This window comes from Balaenoptera musculus, chromosome 4 (genome assembly GCF_009873245.2).
Source record: "Balaenoptera musculus isolate JJ_BM4_2016_0621 chromosome 4, mBalMus1.pri.v3, whole genome shotgun sequence".
NCBI lineage: Eukaryota > Metazoa > Chordata > Mammalia > Artiodactyla > Balaenopteridae > Balaenoptera > Balaenoptera musculus.
In genome coordinates, this window is record NC_045788.1 from 15,098,024 (window position 1) to 15,116,355 (window position 18,332).

The following is an 18,332-nucleotide window of genomic DNA, read 5'->3' on the forward strand; positions in this document are numbered from 1 at the left end:
TTTATACAGCAGATTCTTATTAGTTATCCATTTTATACATATTAGTGTATATATGTCAATCCCAATCTCCCAATTCATCACACCACCAATAAATAATTTATTTTATTTATTTATTTTTGGCTGCGCTGGGTCTTCGTTGCTGCACGCGGGCTTTCTCTAGTTATGGTGAGTGGGGGCTACTCTTTGTTGCCGTGCGTGGGCTTCTCATTGCAGTGGCTTCTCGTGTTTCAGAGCACAGGCTCTAGTCTCACAGGCTCAGTAGTTGTGGCACATGGGCTTAGTTACTCCATGGCATGTGGGATCTTCCTGGACCAGGGCTCGAACCCGTGTCCCCTGCATTGGCAGGCAGATTCTTAACCACTGTGCCACCAGGGAAGCCCTCCATTTTCTAAATGATACCTTCTGAAGAGCAGATGTTTTACATTTTGATCAGGTTCACTTACCTAATTTTTATTTTTTGTTATTATGTTTTGTGTCCTCTCTAAAAATATTGATATAATTGGCTACCCCCAAAGTTGCAATAGTTTCCTCTTTGTTTTATTTTAGAAGTTTTATAGCTTCAGCTTTTATGTTTTGGTCTATGATACATTTTTAGTTAATTTTTGTGTATGGTATAAAGTAAGAGTTGAGATTCACTTTTCTCATATGGATATCCAGTTATTCCAGGACTTGTTTTTGAAAGGAATATCCTTTCTTCACTGAATTACCTCGGCAGCTTTGTTGAAAATCTACTGACCCTATATATATGGGTCAATTTCTAGACTCTCTGTTCTGTTACATTAAGCCTTATATCTCTCCTTGTGCCAATATCACACTGTCCTGGTTACTGTAGCTTTATAAGAAGTCTTGAAATCAGGTAGTATAAATCCTCCAACTCTATTGTACTACTTCAGTGTTGGTTTGGCCATTTAGATCTTTTGCATATCCAAACACAATTTTGAATCAGGTTATCAAATTCTATAAAAAACAAGTTTAGGCTTGGATTATTATTGAGATAGCATTTAATTTATAGATTATTTTGAGGCTTGGCATCTTAACAATATTGAGTTTTCTAATCCATGAACATTCTATATCTATTTATTTAGGTCTTCTTTCATTTATCTTGGAAATATTTTGTAGTTTTCATGTACAGCTCTTGTTCATAATTTGTTAAATTTATCCCTAGATATTTCATATATATATATTTTTTAGATTTTTTTTCTTTCATTTTTCTTGGCTGCATCAGGTCTTAGTTGTGGAACGCTGGGTCTTCATTGAGGCATGTGGGATCTTTCGTTGCGGCGCGGGCTCTTTGTTGTGGTGCGCAGGCTTCTCTCTACTTGTGGCATGCAGGTTTTTCTCTCTCTAGTTGTGGTGCGTGGGCTCCAGGGCACGTGGGCTCTAGGGCGCGTGGGCTCTGTAGTTGGCGGCAGGTGGGCTCTCTCATTGAGGCATGTGAGCTCAGTAGTTGTGGCGCAAGGGCTTAGTTGCCCCGCAGCATGTGGGATCTTAGTTCCCCCACCAGGAATGGAACCCGTGTCCCCTGCATTGGAAGGTGGGTTCTTTACCACTGGACCACCAGGGAAGTTCCGATATTTCATATTTTTGAAAGCCATTGTAAGTAGTATTTTTAAAGTTTCATTTTACGGTTTTTTCTTTTTAGCATTGTAGAGATTCAACTGATTTTAGCGCTTTGACCTCAGATCCTAAGACCTTTCTAAACTCATTTATTCCTTAAAATTTTCTGTGTAGAGAAACATATTATCTGTGAATATAGACAATTATCTATCTTCTTTTCCAATCTGTATGCCTTTTGTTTCTCTTTTGAGCTTTGTTAAAATGGTTAAGACCTCTAATACAGTGTTAAACAGAAGTGATGAGAATGTCTGTCTTTGCCTTGTTTCTGACCTGAAGGGGAAAGCATTCAGTCTTTCACCATTAGGTATAGTATTAACTGTGGGGTTTTTTGTAGATGTTTTTATCAGGTTGAGGACATTCCTTTCTATTCTTACTTTGTTTGGAATTTTGAATTGGCAAGTGCCTTTTCTGTTCTATTGAGATAATCGTATGAATTTTTCTGTTTTATTCTGTAATATGATGAACTATATTGATTAGTTTTTGCACATTAATTAGACTTAACATTCCTGGGCAAGGGATAAACCTGCGAGTGTGTGTGTGTGTGTGTGTGTGTGTGTGTGTGTGTGTGTTCATGTACTCAAGAATTTTTTTTTGGCTGGATTTGATTTGTTAATATTTTGTAAATGCTTTTTGTGTCTATGTTCATGGGGGATATTTGGTTGTAGTTTTCTTTACTTATAATGTCTTTGTTTGCATTTGGTATCAGGTTAATGCTGGCTTTAGAAAATGAGTTAGGAGTATTACTTTCTCCTCTACTTTGTAAGATAGTTTTTGCCACATTGGTGTTATTTCTGTTAAGTGTTTGATAGAATTCATCAGTGTAACCACTTGGGTCTGGAACTTCCTTTAACATTCATTGTAGTGCAAGTTTGCTGTACCCAAATTCTCAACATTTGTTTGTCTGGAAAAGTTTATTTTTGCCTTCAGTTCTGAAAGTTATTTTCATTGGTTTTAGATTTCTAGGTTAGCAAGTTATTTTCCTTTTAGCACTTTAAGGATATTCCATTGTCTATGACTTGTGTGGTTTCTGACAAAAAGTCTGAGACATTTATTGCCTTTGCTCCTCTGTACCTAATTTTGTCTCTTTTCTCTGGTTGCTTTAGAACTGTGAGTTTGTAGTTTTCATAATATTAGGAAAAATTCTGGCCAAATATTTCTTCACATATTTTTTCTTGCCCCTTCCCCCCTTTTTTATCCTGGACTCCAGTTACACATATGTTAGATCACTTGATACTGTATGACAAGTCACTGAGGCTCTGATCATTTGTTTTTCTATCTTTCTTTCTCTCTGCTTCATTTTGGATAGTTTGTAATAATGTCTTCTAGATCATCTTTTTTCTTCCGCAGTATCTAATCAGCTGTTAATCTCATCCACTGGAATTTTCATTTCAGATATTCTATTTTTCATCTCTAGCAATTCTTTTTGGCTCCTTACATCTTATATTTGTATCCTCATTATGCTCATGTTTTTCTTTTCTGGGGGGGAGGGTTCACTATTTATTTATGACAAATATTCCACATCCATGATCCTCTCCAGTCAGAAGTTCTTTGAGAGGATGCCATGGGCCTTGGCCAGTTGGAGAATGGAGTCATCTGACTTTCCCATCCTGTGAATGGCCCTGCAGATAGCCTAGATTTTGAACTGGGTGTTGAACCTTCCATAAGCTTACTTATGGAATCTTTCATAAATGGACTATTTATTCAATAAGATTTTCTCCACTCTGAATGGTGGGAACCCAAATGATTCCTAACCCCATTTGAGTTCTGAGAAATGTATGGTTTAAGCTCCCTATTAAATTTTCTTTCCCTAGCAGTTGTCCTTACTTTGTTGACCTCAGCCAAGTTCACCTGGACTGACGCGTGGTCTTTGGCGCCGATGATGCGGTTGCTGGCAGAGTATTTCTGCGGCAAATACAGGTCCACGAACTCTCTGGCATCATTTTGCATGTTGAGGGCGTGTCTGGTGGCACCATGACAAGCATGGGAGCAGAAAGGAAGCACCGCATCCCCCGACAGCGCTGATGTTCATGTTTTTCTTTAACTCTCCAAGCATACTTATAACATTTAAAATAGCTGTTTTAAAGCTATTTTCTGTTTTAAAGCTATTTTCTGTTAATTTCCTCATCTCTTTCATTTCTGGTTCTGATTCTATTGACAGATTTTCCTCCTGGTTATGGGTTACATTTTCCTGCACCTTCACTTGTGTATTAATTTTATTGGTTGCTGGACACTGTGAATTTTACCTTGCTGAGTACTGTATTTTGGTTTTTGGGTTTTTTTTTTTTTTAATGTAAGGAGTGTCAACCGTTTTTTCTGGCAGGCATTCATAATGTCTTCAGATCAGCTTAATCTTCTCAAGACTATTTTTCAAGGTGTTTAGGCAGTGTCTAGAATACCCTTCTTTCTAGATCTAGTTTAGCTTACTTATGGAATCTTTCATAAATGCACTATTTATTCAATAAGATTTTCTCCACTCTGAATGGTGGGAACCCAAATGATTCCTAACCCCATCTGAGTTCTGAGAAATGTTTGGTTTAAGCTCCCCATTAAATTTTCTTTCCCTAGCAGTTGTCCTTGCCTGGCCTCCACAATGCTCAAATTGATATTTAGCCAGAATCTCCAAGGTGTGACAATCCTGGATTTCAATCTCTCTTCTCTTTCTCCTCTCTTTTTGCATTCCCTGCTCTTTGGTACACTGTGCTGCACATTCTAATTGCCTCCACCTTACCAAACTATGATCTCTGTCTCCTCAACTTGGGATGACCATTGGGCTGTTTGTTTTCTCTTCTCTGCCCTGCTATCTGGACATTTTGTCCAGGAAGAAAGCTAGTGTGATTACAGGGCTTACTTTATTTGTTTCCCTTCTCTCGGGGATCACAGTCCTGCACTTCCTGTTGTCCAATGTTTTAAAACATTTTTTTCATATGTTTTCCCCCAGGTGTTTTTTGTTCTTTTTTTCTCACCTGTTTAAAGTGCTAGGGCAAGTCCTATATCAGTTATTTCTCATAGGTGGAAACAGAAGTCCATCCTGGTTTGATTTTTTGTTTGTTCGTTTTGTGTTTTATTTGTTTTGCCTTTGTTTAGTTCCCTGTTTTAGTACCATGTTTTTGTCAAGACTTTAGCTTTTCCCCTAACGATGCAAATATCATTCACCCTATTTTATACTCATGCTGAATGAACTAGTGATTACCACTGGGGAGAGGGAAGGGATGAGGGGCAATATAGAGGTAGGAGAGGAAAAAAAAGGTTATTATAGGATTATATGAAATTATCTGTGTGAAACTTTTGGAAATTGTAAAGCACGGTAGAATTTAAAGAATCTTTCATTCAATAATAAATAAATAAATAAATAAATAATTTAAAAACATCGGAAGTTCAAAAGCTACAGTTTTAATCATTTGACCATAAGCACAGGTGACTGAAAATAGACTTTCAAAAAGGCTTTCTCAGTAAGTGCAAACTTTTGAAAAAGAAAAAAAACCTGCAATTGTATACAGTAGCTCTTTGTGTAACTTAACCTGCTTACAAAGCTATTTTCATTTATAGAGTTGTATTGTCTCTACAGCTACCAGTCATTTCCAAGAGCAGAAATGTTTTAAGAATCTGTATTGGCAAGCAGAGTAAACATGTTTTGAAAGGCTCAAAATGCAATATGAGCTATTACTCCACACACTTATATTCTGCACAAGGGCACATGTCCTGACAGCTCCATTCTCTCACTGGCTCTTCTACCCTGGCGGCTACTATCGAAGGCCTGTTCAAAACAGAGCTGAAGCACTCCATTTGTCATTCCCTGTCTTTGGTATGGGATTCTCTCTAAGGAAATTTGACATCTCCTGTCCCATTTATTTTGATATTTCCTACTTGCAGACAGTTAAAAGGCAATACAGGCTTTGTAGTCAAACAGACCTGGGTGTTTCAAGTATTAGCTTCATCTCAAGTTATTTGATATCTCTGACAGTTTTTTTTGTTTGCTTGTTTAAACTCATCTACAAAATGGGAACACCAGCATTTAACTGGCAGGACAATTGTGGGCATTTGAGGAGGGTCGTGTGCCTGGCCCACTGCCTGACACACAGGGCCTCCTCAAAAACTCATAGCTGTGACTACTGTTACTTTCATCTGCTAGATTTCATCTAAGATGACATTTTGCTCAAATACCACAGATTTGTAAACAGCATTTTGCCTTTGCATTATTGTTAACACTAATTACTACAGCTTAAAGTGCCAGTGAAATGAACAGACACTGATTTTAATGCCCCAGCAGTTACTACCATGTAAGGTTAGAGTATCTAATGCCAAGACAAAGACTAAATCATTAGGCCCAAAGCTTCCTTCCCATAAGACTATTTTCTTTTTTGAGGTGAAATTCACTAACATGAAATTAATCATTTAAAAGTATACAATTCAGTGGTATTTAGTATGTTCACAGGGTGGTGCAACTACTGCCTCTGTCTAGTTCCACCATAGTTCAAACACCCCAAGAGAACATACTGTACCCATCCTCCTCTTCCCCAGGCCCTGGCCACCACCAATTTGCTTTCTGTCTCTATAGATTTACTTATTCTAGATATTTCATATAAATGGAATCATATAATGTGTGGCCTCTTGTGTCTGGCTTCTTTCATTTAATGTATTATTTTTGAGCTTTATCAATGCTGTAGCATGTAGCAGTACTTTATTCTTTTTACGGTAGATTATATTCCATTTTGTGGGTGTACTATATTTTGCTCATCAGTTCATTCACTGCTGTACCTTTGGGTTGTTTCCACCTTTTTTGACCATTGTGAAAAGTGCTGCTCTGAATATTTGTATATGTATTTGAGTATCTGTTTTGAATTCTTTTGGGTATATACTTATGAGTGGAATTTCTGGGTCATATGATAATTCTGTATTTAACTTTTGGGGGATGCTTTGGCTTTTTTCTCCAAGGGAAAAGGCACAACCAGAGAAATGGGACCTGAGAATTTATGTGAGCCAGGCAGCCAGTCCAATTTGTGTCTACCCCTCTCAGCCAACCCTTGACCTTGCCTTTAACCTCTTCTTACAGCAGAGAAAGGTGAGTGCTGTGGGTCCCTTATACCCCTGGCCTGTCTCCCGTAGGGCTGTGTCTGGCTGTCCCTGAAAAAACTGTGAGATGGTGCACTGTCTCAAACCATGAGGCCAATAAGTGCTACAGCTTCCATGACAACATGAATAATGTCCTTTCAGTGGATGGTCCTCATGTCACCTGTGTGAAGAGAACCTCTTACCTTGAGTGCATCAAGGCCATTGTGGTAAGTCACTGCTGCCTAAGAAGAGTGGAAGAAAATCCATACTTTCTCCTTCTTTTTCTGTACTTGTTATTAGTTTATTGCTTCAGAACAACTTTCTCCCCCAAGGAACTAGACCATGCTTTAGAGGAGAAAGAAATAAGCTAAAGACTTGAAAGTACAGAGACTATGTGTAGATGAAAATATAGGTGCTCAACATTCATTAATAGTGAAAACAACAATAATAATAATTAAACAACTGATAGAGAAGGATTCAGTGAAAATGGCCATGGTAAAGCAAAGCCAGAATTGCACTGAAAGAGAAATCTATAAAGACTCAGAAATAAACAAGAAGCTCTAGTATCACTATTATTACTTAATATTGTTTTTGGAATTTCCTAGTAATGCAATGATATAAAATACATATGAGATAGAAACAAACAAAATATCAATATTTTCAGATGCTTGCATGCCTAGAAAGTACAATGGAATCAAGAGAAATGTTACCGTAATTATTAATGAAAAAATTAGTTTGGTAAAAGATAAATATATCACAATTAATGTCATTTTCATATATCAACAGTCACTAGTTGGGGAAAAATAACCCCAAATTGTGATCTCATTTACATTTAAAATGATATACAGAAAAATGTTGCAGGGAAAAAATCATATGAGAGATCTGCAAGATTATTATAAATGTAATACAAAAGTCTGAGACAAATGAACAGTACTTATTAATAAATTAAAACATATGCCATATTCCTAGACAGGAAGATTAAACTTCATATATTTGCACAGTTTCCCAAAGTTAATTCATAAATTTAATATAATTGTTATCAAAATTATATTATAAAATTTAAAAAGTCAGTAAAATAAGTTTACAATTCTTAAGAAGAAGTATGGGTGAGAATATAAAATAGTATTATGAAAAATAAAATGAGCTGGGGAGTAGCTGAGGCCTGCCTGAAACTATAACATATTTAATAACAGTATTACAAGGAACAGGGTCCTCGGACAGATGTAGAAGATCTGGAAGAGAACAAAATTCAGACATATTCCGAGCTTTCTATACATACATCCATCTATCTAATTATCAACATGATATGATGTAGATGCAAACTATGATGAATGTCCAACTCTAGGGCAGTATGGTCCTAGGCTTAATGGTTACATACACATAGATTTAGATATTGTATGATAAGGCATACTTTCCAAACAAATGTCTGAGAAAGGATTCTTTAGTTGGGCAACTGGATAGACGTTTAGAAATAAAATCAAGTGAGATTTTTAATCCATTTTCCAAAATATACTCCCAGCTTGACTCAATTTGACTAATGTAGATAGATATAAAAAGATAAATCACAAAAGTAGACAAATTTGGAAATGTAAAAATTTTAAATCTCTGACAAAGAAAAAAAATTAAAGCCCTAAGCATACAGAAAAATATATTCACATCAGCTATAATGAAACAGTGTAGTGTAAAAGCTATATAAAGATGTCATTTAAATTTATAAGAAATGCTTAAGAATAACAAGCTATAAACAAACTACTCACAGAAATTACAGCTAGTAGACGATACAAGTAAGGAAGGGAAAATGTTCATTCTTTATAATAATCAAAGGATGCAAATAAAACCACCTTAAAGTAACAGTTTATATCTCGTAATGTGATAACATTTCTTAAATGATAGTATTTCTTGCCAGTAGTTTTGCGTGAAATTGGTATGCATTGCTATGGGCATTAGAAATTATAAATTTCTACATCATTTCTGGAGAAAAATTTGGAAATATTCAGTAAGGGTCATAAAGATGTACACAAACTTTATTTATTTATTTTCTCTAATTCATTCATATTTATATATGACCTTATGCAATTGGGGGAGCTGGTTAAGAGGTGTCTGTAAGACTATTGTCTTTGCATCTGATACTGGAACTTGAGGAGGAGGTGGTCAGGAGGGGGAAGATGTGTGTAAAGCAGGAAAGAGTGAGAACCACCTAGAACCTCAGTCATGAGCTGGAGCCCATGCGGATGGACTGAAACCTGTGACAGTTCTTGTTGCTCCTGACCTTGATGGTGTTCACAAGGCCTAGTGGCCTTCTTGTCTTTTACCTTTATACTAAATCCCTCCTTTTCTTAAATTGGTTTCTGATACATGCAACCAACAGAGTACTAACTTGATATATGTATATACATATGTATACATATACTTATATATGAATACACATTGTAAAATATATGTAAGAAAAAATGAGATGGGGTAAAGGGAGGCAAGTATACGGAAATGTAGTATTAAATTTATAAAAAGCTAAATTACTTTAAATGTCAATTAAGAAATGAATAAAAAGCACTATTTACAATAGCCAAGATACAAAAGCAACCTCAGTGTCCATCAGTAGAAGAATGGATAAAGAAGATGTGGTGTATATATACAATGGAATATTACTCAGCCATAAAAAAGAATGAAGTCTTGCCATTTGTGACAACATGAGTGGACCCAGAGGGTATTATGCTAAGTGAAATAAGTCAGATAGAGAAAGGACAAATGCTGTATGATTTCACTTACATGTGGAATCTAAAAGACAAAACAAATGAACAAATATAACAAAACAGAAACAGAGTCATAGATACAGAGAACAGGTGATTGCCAGAGGGGAGATGGGTAGGAGGAGGAAAGATATAGGTGGGGGAGATTAAGAGGTACAAACTTCCAGTTGAAAAAAAAGATTTCCATGAGGAAATGAGGGGTAGGGAATGATCCAACCTCATTTTTGAGAAGAGGTTGTGAAGTTACTGCTTCTCTCAGGGAGGAAGGAATTCTTGGCTGAGAGATCCTTGAAGAGGGAATCCAGACTCAAGAGTGCAAACCATGACTTCTTATGGGTGGAAATATTCTACAACTCATTCACTCAATTCAACATTTATTGGACACCTACTGGCAGTTGGTGCTGGGGTTTGGAAGGATAAAACAACACAATAACATCCCCACCTTGGTGGAGCTTGCATTTCAAAGGGGAAGACAAACAATAAATGAAGGTTTGTCAGGTGGTTGATAAGGGCTCAGGAGAGAAACCGAGGGCTTCCAGCATTTATGAGGTGGTAGTTTTAAGAGCACAGTCGGAGAAAGGCTCACTGAGAAGGCTTTTGAGCCAACACTAGGGAGATGGAGGAGGTCTGAGCCATACCAAGTATCCACGGCGATACTTGTCAAGTGTCCCTGGCAGAGGGTTAGGTGAGTCTTCCTCAGAGGTGAGGGGCTTCATTCATGTCTGACCTTTTCTCTTTCAGGCAAACAAAGCAGATGCTGTGACCATTGATGGAGGTTTGGTGTTTGAGGCAGGCCTGGCCCCCTACAACCTGAAGCCCGTCGTGGCAGAATTCTACGGGTCAAAAGATGGTGCGTCTTCCGCGGGGACCCAGGTCTCTGTTCTGACACAGCAGCCACAGCGGGAAGCAGGGACTCTGTTGGCTTTACACTTGCAGGGAACAAAGCTGCTGGAGTTCTTTAGACTGTGAGAGGCTGTTACCTCTGCTAACTCACGGGGGCTGGGATCTTGGCTCTTTCTGGGAAGCTGTGAACTTGGAGCATCCTGATGGGAATGCTGCTGGTGCTGCTGAGTGAGAGGGGACACGCTGTCCAGAGTCCACTGCCCACCCGGTGGGGTTGCCCATCTCTGGAGACACACAGACCTGGACAGCCTCTCCATGTGCCAAGTCCTCTGCAGGTGCTAGAGAACACAAAGAGTTTGAAGAATGGGGTTTGGGGAGTCGAAGAATGGGGTGCCTGCCATACTTGTCCATGAGTGTCACCAGTGTGTGTGTGAGCACAGTCTGTCTCAATTTGAGTCCAACTTGCAGGGCCCTGGCGAAACCCTGGAGATGCCCTCCATACTTTTCTCCCACATCTTCATCTTCGTTTCCAGGCTGCAGACAGAGAAGGCAGAAAAGCCCGTGGGGAGAGACAGTAAATCTCAATGACTGGAAGCTGTAGGCCCTGTAATAGCTGGTGCAGAAAGAGAACTCAAGTGTATTTCCTTGAAAAGGGGCAGTTTCCTTTCTTCTGTCAATCAAGGGCCTTCCCTTTCCTTTTCTACCTGCTTACCAGGAGATGTTGCAGGTCCTAGGATCCCCCCAAGTTCCATTGCACACACTCGGGAAGATTAGTGGCAATGATGTGGCATCTTCCTTTGGCCCTTCTTTCTCTGCTCCTTTTCAGATCCACAAACTCACCATTATGTCGTAGCCGTGGTGAAGAAGGGCAGCGATTTCCAGCTGAACCAGCTCCAAGACAAGAAGTCCTGCCACACAGGCCTGGGATGGTCTGCTGGGTGGAACATCCCCATCGGGATACTTCTTCCCTCTGACTCGGTTGAAAAAGGTAAGCTGGCTGGGACGGGGTGCCCTGAGGCAGGGCTCCTACTCCCGGCACCCACGTGGATTCTATCGGGGCCTTACGATCACTATCAGGCGTACAGGTTTCATAAACTCCAAAATGGGGACAACCTGCTTTAAACGTGTGCTGTCTGGGTTTGCTGCACCAGCGAGCCTTGGGAACTGGCAGCTGAGTCTTTCCTTCTCTCAGCAAAGGAACCCCGGTCTCTGAGCTCCTGGCAGCCCCACATTCACGGTAATCCCAGCAGTTTGGCTTGACAAGGGCCATCGTGGAGGCTAATGAGAAAGGGGAACTCCCTTCCAGCTGGCCAGGAAGGCTCACTGGGGATGATCGCCATACCACCAGCAGTCAGGCCTCAGTGCTGTGGGTGAGGGCTTGGGATGAAGGCGAGAGGGGATGAGTGGACCAGAGCTATGATTTTTTGTGTACTCCAGTCTCTTGTTCAGTTCCGATGAGCCATGGTGAGCCTAGGGTATCTTTTCAGCCCCTGAAAGATGACAGCCAAATTTTCTGTGCTCTGCAAAAGTGTGTCTTTTTGAGCTCTGCCGACTCTGCAGAATTCATGTTTCACCTGTGTTTGGGGCTGCAGAGGTCAGATGGGGTGCTGCAGCCTGGGCCACAGCTCTGGCCATGTTTGCCCTTTCTTGGGGTTCCTGCTTGCCTCGGTGTCAGACGCTGTTGGACGTCTGTCTGGGTGGTTATGAGGCGGCTGTTGGCATACCCCCGCACCCATGAGGCAAGTTAATCCAAACCCCTCCCATGAATTCCTGGAAGAGGGATCCCCGGGAGCCACCACAGACCCTGGATCAGAAGAGGAGAGGGGTGGGTGGGACCATGTCCTGAGATAAGGAAGGGCTGTCAGGGGTTCCTGCGTGTTTAGAGTTCTGCGGCCTCCCCCACCAACCCCAAGCCTCCGTGTTGGTGAGCTAACCAGGTGAGTGGTGCTGGGGCTGCAGCTTGGGTCAGTGTAGCTCAGCAGCTTTCGCGCCCTGCAGGGAACAGGCTGGGAAGCTGCTCCTGGGCTGGAGCCCCGGGCCCACACGTGAGCCATCCACGCCCTCAGACCCGGGCACTGTCGGCCACCTCTACACACCCACTTCCTCATGACAGTCCTGGGCAGTGCATGCAGACCCCTGGGCTCTCACATACGGACACACACACACACACACACACACGCATGCATGACCAAGGGGCCCCGCCAGCTCATGCCCTGAGGTCCATGTGTCTCCGTGTTGAGCAGCAGCGGCTGAGTTCTTCGCGGGCAGCTGCGTCCCCTGTGCGGATCAGACAGCTTTCCCCAAACTGTGCCAACTGTGTGCGGGGAAGGGGACCGACAAGTGTGCCTGCAACTCCCACGAACCGTACTTCGGCTACTCGGGGGCCTTCAAGTGAGTGGGGCCCCCTTGCTCCTCCTCCTCACTCTGATGATGGGGAAACTAAGGCACAGGGAGTGGACGGGGCCTGCCCCAGACCACCTAGAGTGTCGGTGTGAAACACAGGGTCTCGAGTGCCTCCCACGGCCCACCCTCGTTCCTGCCCATCCTGAGGGGCAGTCTTCTGTGGGGGAGCCCCGCTTGTCTCCCCAGATGCAGGGGTCTGGACCAGGGAGGTCTCTGGGATCCATGGACACAGGCTTGGGCTCCCAGCTGGGCCAAGGGCTAGGAACCCTCCCCCACACCAGCTGCTTCTCTCTGCCTGAGCATCTCCGTGTCAGGGACGCATGCTGCTTCTCCCCACCTCCCTCTCAGCCCCCTGCCTGCAGGCACTTCTCCATACTCCACGCCCTGCAAGAGACAGAGCTACTGCTCAAAACCAGAGCAAAACTGGCCGGGAGTCCAAGGCTGTCTAGAGTTTTTATCCTCTATGAAAAAGGCTTTAAACCTTTTTTTTTTTTTTAATCTGTTGCTTTTGGCTGCCTTCGAAGAGGAAGGTGGTGGGTCCCTCTTTTGCATCCTCCCTCCCCAGAGTTGCCTGGGATGTAGCTTAGGGGGCTCCTGCCTGCCTCAGACCTGGACTTGGCTGTGGGGATTCAAAGGGTCTTCAGACAGGGCCGTCACCTCTGTGAGGGCAGACCAAAGCCCGGGAAACTGGGGGTGAAACCCTGTGAGCCAGTGGCTGGAGCAGAGCCTAGGGAGGGGGGACTGGGGGAGGGGCGAGGCTGTGTTGTGGACAGTGCCTGACCACAGCTGTCCTGGTCCTCAGGTGTCTGCAGGACGGTGTGGGGGACGTGAGCTTCGTGAGGCACATGACGGTGTTTGGTAAGTGCCGGCCGGAGGAAGAATCCTGCGGGCCACCCTCTGGCCAGAGGAACTCATTCCTTCCTGAGCCGCCTTACATCTAGAGATGGATGGTGCTAAGATCTTAATGAAATAGGAGAGTTTCTGTATAAAAAACACTTCCACTATTTGTACTTTGTTTAGTGCTCAGTTTGTTCAGTCTATAAATCTACCAAACAAATCTGAGCATTTAAGCATTACTTACCAACTAATAAAACAAGTTTTAATAATCAGATTCTCTTAGTCACACTGGAATACCAGTTCCAGATCTAATCACTTTCTCTTGAATGCTTCATTATAAAGGGCTCCTAAATGCTTTAATCACCTTAAACAAACACAGATTATTATAATGATTTCAGAACTTATTAGCACATCTATAATTAAATCTGTTGCAAAAGCATTACTACCATGGACAAAGATGTATTTCTATGTTAAAAAAAAACAAACCTTCCAGACTTTTGGGCAATTTATCAGAAACAAACAAACAAAATAATATTTCAGGCAAGTTCAGTTTACAGATTCTGGGTTTTATAACCAATTAAATTTCTATTAGATACAAAACACACTTGTATCACTTAGGATGTTTAAATAAGAGATGTGTATTCTATGCTAGGTTCATTTTTAAAAATGTGTCTGCCACCTCAAGGAGAACTTTGAGCCCTCACTTTTTCCAGGGGCCTTGGTTCTTCGCAGGCTGGTGTCTTTTCCTGACATGGAGCAGAAGCATAGTGGCTTTTGTCCCTTGCTCAGCCGTTCACAATTCACTGTCCCCTCATTATCACACATTGACCTGGTTAGCTAGCATTTTGGCAATTCATGTGTGTCTTATCAACAATTTTAATTAGTGGTGTCATCTATGGGTTTCGTCTCCCAGAATCAAGTTGTTCCCGATAGCCGTCATTGTTATTTCCTCTGGCTGCTCAAGTTGGCACAGTTAGGCCAATGGGTAGCATCTTCTAATGCTCACCCTGGAGAACTGAAAACATCCTCACTTTCTGAAAACAACCAAGTGTCCGGGACCATCCCAATTTCCCTTTGCTGAAAGTCACATGTCCACTATTATACAAGAGCCCTCATTGCCTTTTTTTTTTTTAAATTATAGGGATAGGAGATGGATCAGCAGGGGTGAGAGGAGGGTGTTTACATTTATTTATTTATTTATTTATGGCTGTGTTGGGTCTTCGTTTCTGTGCGAGGGCTTTCTCCAGTTATGGCAAGTGGGGGCCACTCTTCATCGCAGTGCGCGGGCCTCTCACTATTGCGGCCTCTCCCGTTGCGGAGCACAGGCTCCAGACGCGCAGGCTCAGTAATTGCGGCTCACAGGTGCAGTTGCTCCGCGGCATGTGGGATCTTCCCAGACCAGGGCTCGAACCCATGTCCCCTGCATTGGCAGGTGGATTCTTAACCACTGCGCCACCAGGGAAGCCCCCCTTATTGCCTTTTAAGCAGAAGTTTCTGAGAGACTATCCACTGGGCTGTAGGGTAAATGAGTGTTGATGGTGAGCTGCTGCCACCACTGGGCCCTAGAGGGACTGAGGTGGAAAAGTTATTTCTTTCTGAAGATGTTAGATCATATTGATTATTTTAATTCTAACATTACCAAACTATTTAAATTTTTTTCTTATAATATAAAGATTTAAAATGTATTTTCTCTGCAACATGCTTGATTAAAATAGAACTATTCACAGGAACTCTAATTGTACTACTCCTTCCCTTTCAATGTGAGATTTTATCAACCTAAGATCTTCTATATGAGTTTGTTAGGGCTGCCATAACAAAGTACAGTCATCTCTCGGTATCCATGGGGTGTTGGTTCCAGGACCCCTGCAGATACCAACATCTGCAGTTGCTCAAGTCCCTTATATAAAACTGTGTATGGCTTCCCTGGTGGTGCAGTGGTTGAGAATCCGCCTGCCAATGCAGGGGACACGGGTTCGAGTCCCGGTCTGGGAAGATCCCACATGCCGCGGAGCAGCTGGGCCCGTGAGCCACAACTACTGAGCCTGCGCGTCTGGAGCCTGTGCTCCACAACAAGAGAGGCCGCGATAGTGAGAGGCCCGCGCACCGCGATGAAGAGTGGCCCCTGCTTGCCGCAACTGGAGAAAGCCCTCGCGCAGAAACGAAGACCCAACACAGCCATAAATAAATAAATAAATAAATAAATGTATTAAAAAAAAAAACAACTGTGTGGTATTTGCATATAACCTATGCACATCCTTTAAATCATCTCTAGATTACTTAAATACCTAATACAATGTAAATACTATGTAAATAGTTGCCTGTGTGGCAAGTTCAAGTTTTGCTTTTTGGAATTTCCTGGAATTAAAAAAAAAAATCTTTGATCTGCAGATGTGGAACCCACATCCACTGCAGATATAGTGGACCAACTGTACCGCACACCGGGTGGCTTAAGCAACAGAAGTTCATCGTCTGAGTTCTAGAGGCTAGAATTCCAAGATCAAGCTGTTGGCAGGGTTGGTTCCTCCTGAGGGCTGTGAGGGAGAACCTGTTCCATGCCCTACCCATGGCTTCTGGTGTTTGCTGGCAATCTTTGGTGCTCCTTGGCTTGCAGTTACATCACCCCAATCTCTGTCTTTCTCTTCACATGGCATTCTCTCCGTTTGCAAATTTCCCCTTTTAGGAAGGACACCAGTCATACTGAATCAGGGGCCCACCCCTCCCCACTCCACTATGACCTCATCTTAACTAATCATATTTGCACTGTCTCTGTTTCCAAATAAGGTCACATTCTGAGGTGCTGGGGATTAGGACTTTAACATATGAATTTTAGGGGGACACAGTTCAGAACACCTTCTAATACCTAGACAAGGGGAACCAAAGAGCTTGTTTTCCTCACACGGTTTTCTGGTCCTTATTTGCACCTATAGAGTGTCCTGACTGGGCCCCTAGGCCTCCGTCTATCCCTCAACCTCTCTGCCACCTTTCCCCAGCAGGCTCTGCCAAAGGGGAGTGTTGCCACTTTAGTGGGGGACCTGGATTGTCCTAGCATGGTGCTGTGTCAGCCACAGACTAACTCAGACTTTGATGAGTTCCCTTAACCCTCTTAGCCTCAGTCTCCTCATCTCTAGAAAGGGATAATCTGGATAATCTACCAGCCTCCCCCAGTCGTTATGAGGATTAAACAAGACAGAGCATGGAGAGCCTTCAGGTCAGTCTTTGGTGTGCTGTGAGCTCTCAGAAAACATTTGCTGTCACCATCCTTGTTAGCAGAGCCTTGGGCCTAGCATGCCTCCCAGCCCTGGGACTCTCTGCAGTGAGAACGTGTCATTTCATCTCCTGAGGGCTCAGCATCCTCACCTGTATAAAATGTATTTGGAAAAGATTCTCTTTTAGTCCTCCTCAGGCTGTTAAAAAATGATTAAAGAAGACAGTTTAGGTGATACAAACTTCAACACTTCTTGAAGTGGGCAGTCTCCATTCAGAGAACTGCAAAATAGGGCAGAAGGCAGGAAGCTTTCATAGGATAAAGAACAACAAAGAGAAAAATAGATAATATCTGATTGACTGGGGCCACTTTGCCAAGGGTGAGAAGGAAGAAGGAAGGAAGTATAGAGCCCAGAGTTGGCTTGGCATTGGGGGCCTGGCTGACTGGATAGACTGCATTTCTGGTCAAGCAGAACATTTACAGGCACAGGAAGTTATCTAAGTTTCCGTGGTGATGTGGCATCCCAGGCAGGAGTGGCTCCATCTTGGGCTTAGAAAGTTATTTCAACAAATCCCCAAACAATCTGGAATCCAGGGAGAGGCGGGGACCACACCTCCTTCTCTGCCTGCCATCAGCTCATGTGGGCTTCCCTCCACAGAGAACCTGGCTGACAAGGCTGACAGGGACGAGTATGAGCTGCTCTGCAGGGACAACACCCGGGGGTCTGTGGACAAGTACGAAAGGTGCCACCTGGCCCGGGTCCCTTCCCACACCGTCGTGGCCCGAAGCATGGGCGGCAAGGAGGACTTGATCTGGGAGCTTCTCAACCTGGCCCAGGTAGCCCCATCCACCATCCTCCCCTCCTGCGTAGGGGGCCCTGCTTGGATTTGGGGCGCTCGCTTTCACTCCCTTCTAGCCACTGTGGAAGTTGTGGGTGTCCAGCACAGCGGGAACCACGCCACATGTCCTCCGCTTCACTGACAAGCCCTCGGTCTGGATACGTGATGGGCAGCAGTGGCCATAAAACTCCCTCCCTTGGCATCATCAACGCCATGGGCCAAAGACTCCACAGAAGCCCCTTGTTGCCCCATTTTATTCTTCTCAGTTGTAAAGAGGTCCTCAGGCTGCAATGCAGGTGCCATTCCTCCATGAGGTGCTCCCCTCTTACCCCATTGGTGGGGACTCCTCAGCGGCAGGTTCCCGGCCGTGAGCATTCTGTGTCCTGTGCTGGCGGCCCTCTCTCCCAGCCCACCCTCATCTGGTCACCTGTCCCGTCTCTGTCAGCACCCTCTGCTCAGCACTGGGTGGTCAGAGATGAACTAGACACAGACCTGCCCTTGGGTCACTCACAGACGACTGTGGAAGATACGGTGAGCACATTATACACACAGATAATCACCAGAGGGCACAACCTTGGGGGCATGGATTATGTACTTTGAAGGGACTGATTTGCAGGGCATCTCTGGAAAGGTTCCTGGGCCCCAGGGGTAAGCTGTGGGCACCCCAAGGAAATGCGGGGTTTGCCAGAGAAGGCAACATGCAGAGCCACTGCAAAAGCAAAAAGCAGACAGACGTCGCAAAGAGCATGTGGGTAGGTGTTACCGTCAGCTACCATCAGGAACGGCTTTGGG

The 18,332-nt window shown here is 43.3% G+C and overlaps 1 protein-coding gene and 1 pseudogene across 1 annotated transcript in view; one reads left to right on the forward strand and one right to left on the reverse strand.

Annotated features, from left to right (window-relative positions):
- The window catches only part of LOC118894500 (inhibitor of carbonic anhydrase-like), a 45,915-nt gene that overhangs the window by 16,539 nt on the left and 11,044 nt on the right, over positions 1-18,332 (forward strand). Inside the window, exons 3-8 of the mRNA XM_036850805.1 lie at positions 6,721-6,893; positions 10,155-10,263; positions 11,083-11,244; positions 12,500-12,647; positions 13,462-13,517; positions 17,360-17,538. Of these exons, the coding sequence (XP_036706700.1) occupies positions 6,810-6,893; positions 10,155-10,263; positions 11,083-11,244; positions 12,500-12,647; positions 13,462-13,517; positions 17,360-17,538 (738 nt within the window). The 5' untranslated portion in view covers positions 6,721-6,809. The remainder of the gene's footprint in view (positions 1-6,720; positions 6,894-10,154; positions 10,264-11,082; positions 11,245-12,499; positions 12,648-13,461; positions 13,518-17,359; positions 17,539-18,332) is intronic.
- On the reverse strand, positions 3,124-3,575 carry LOC118893858 (annotated as a pseudogene).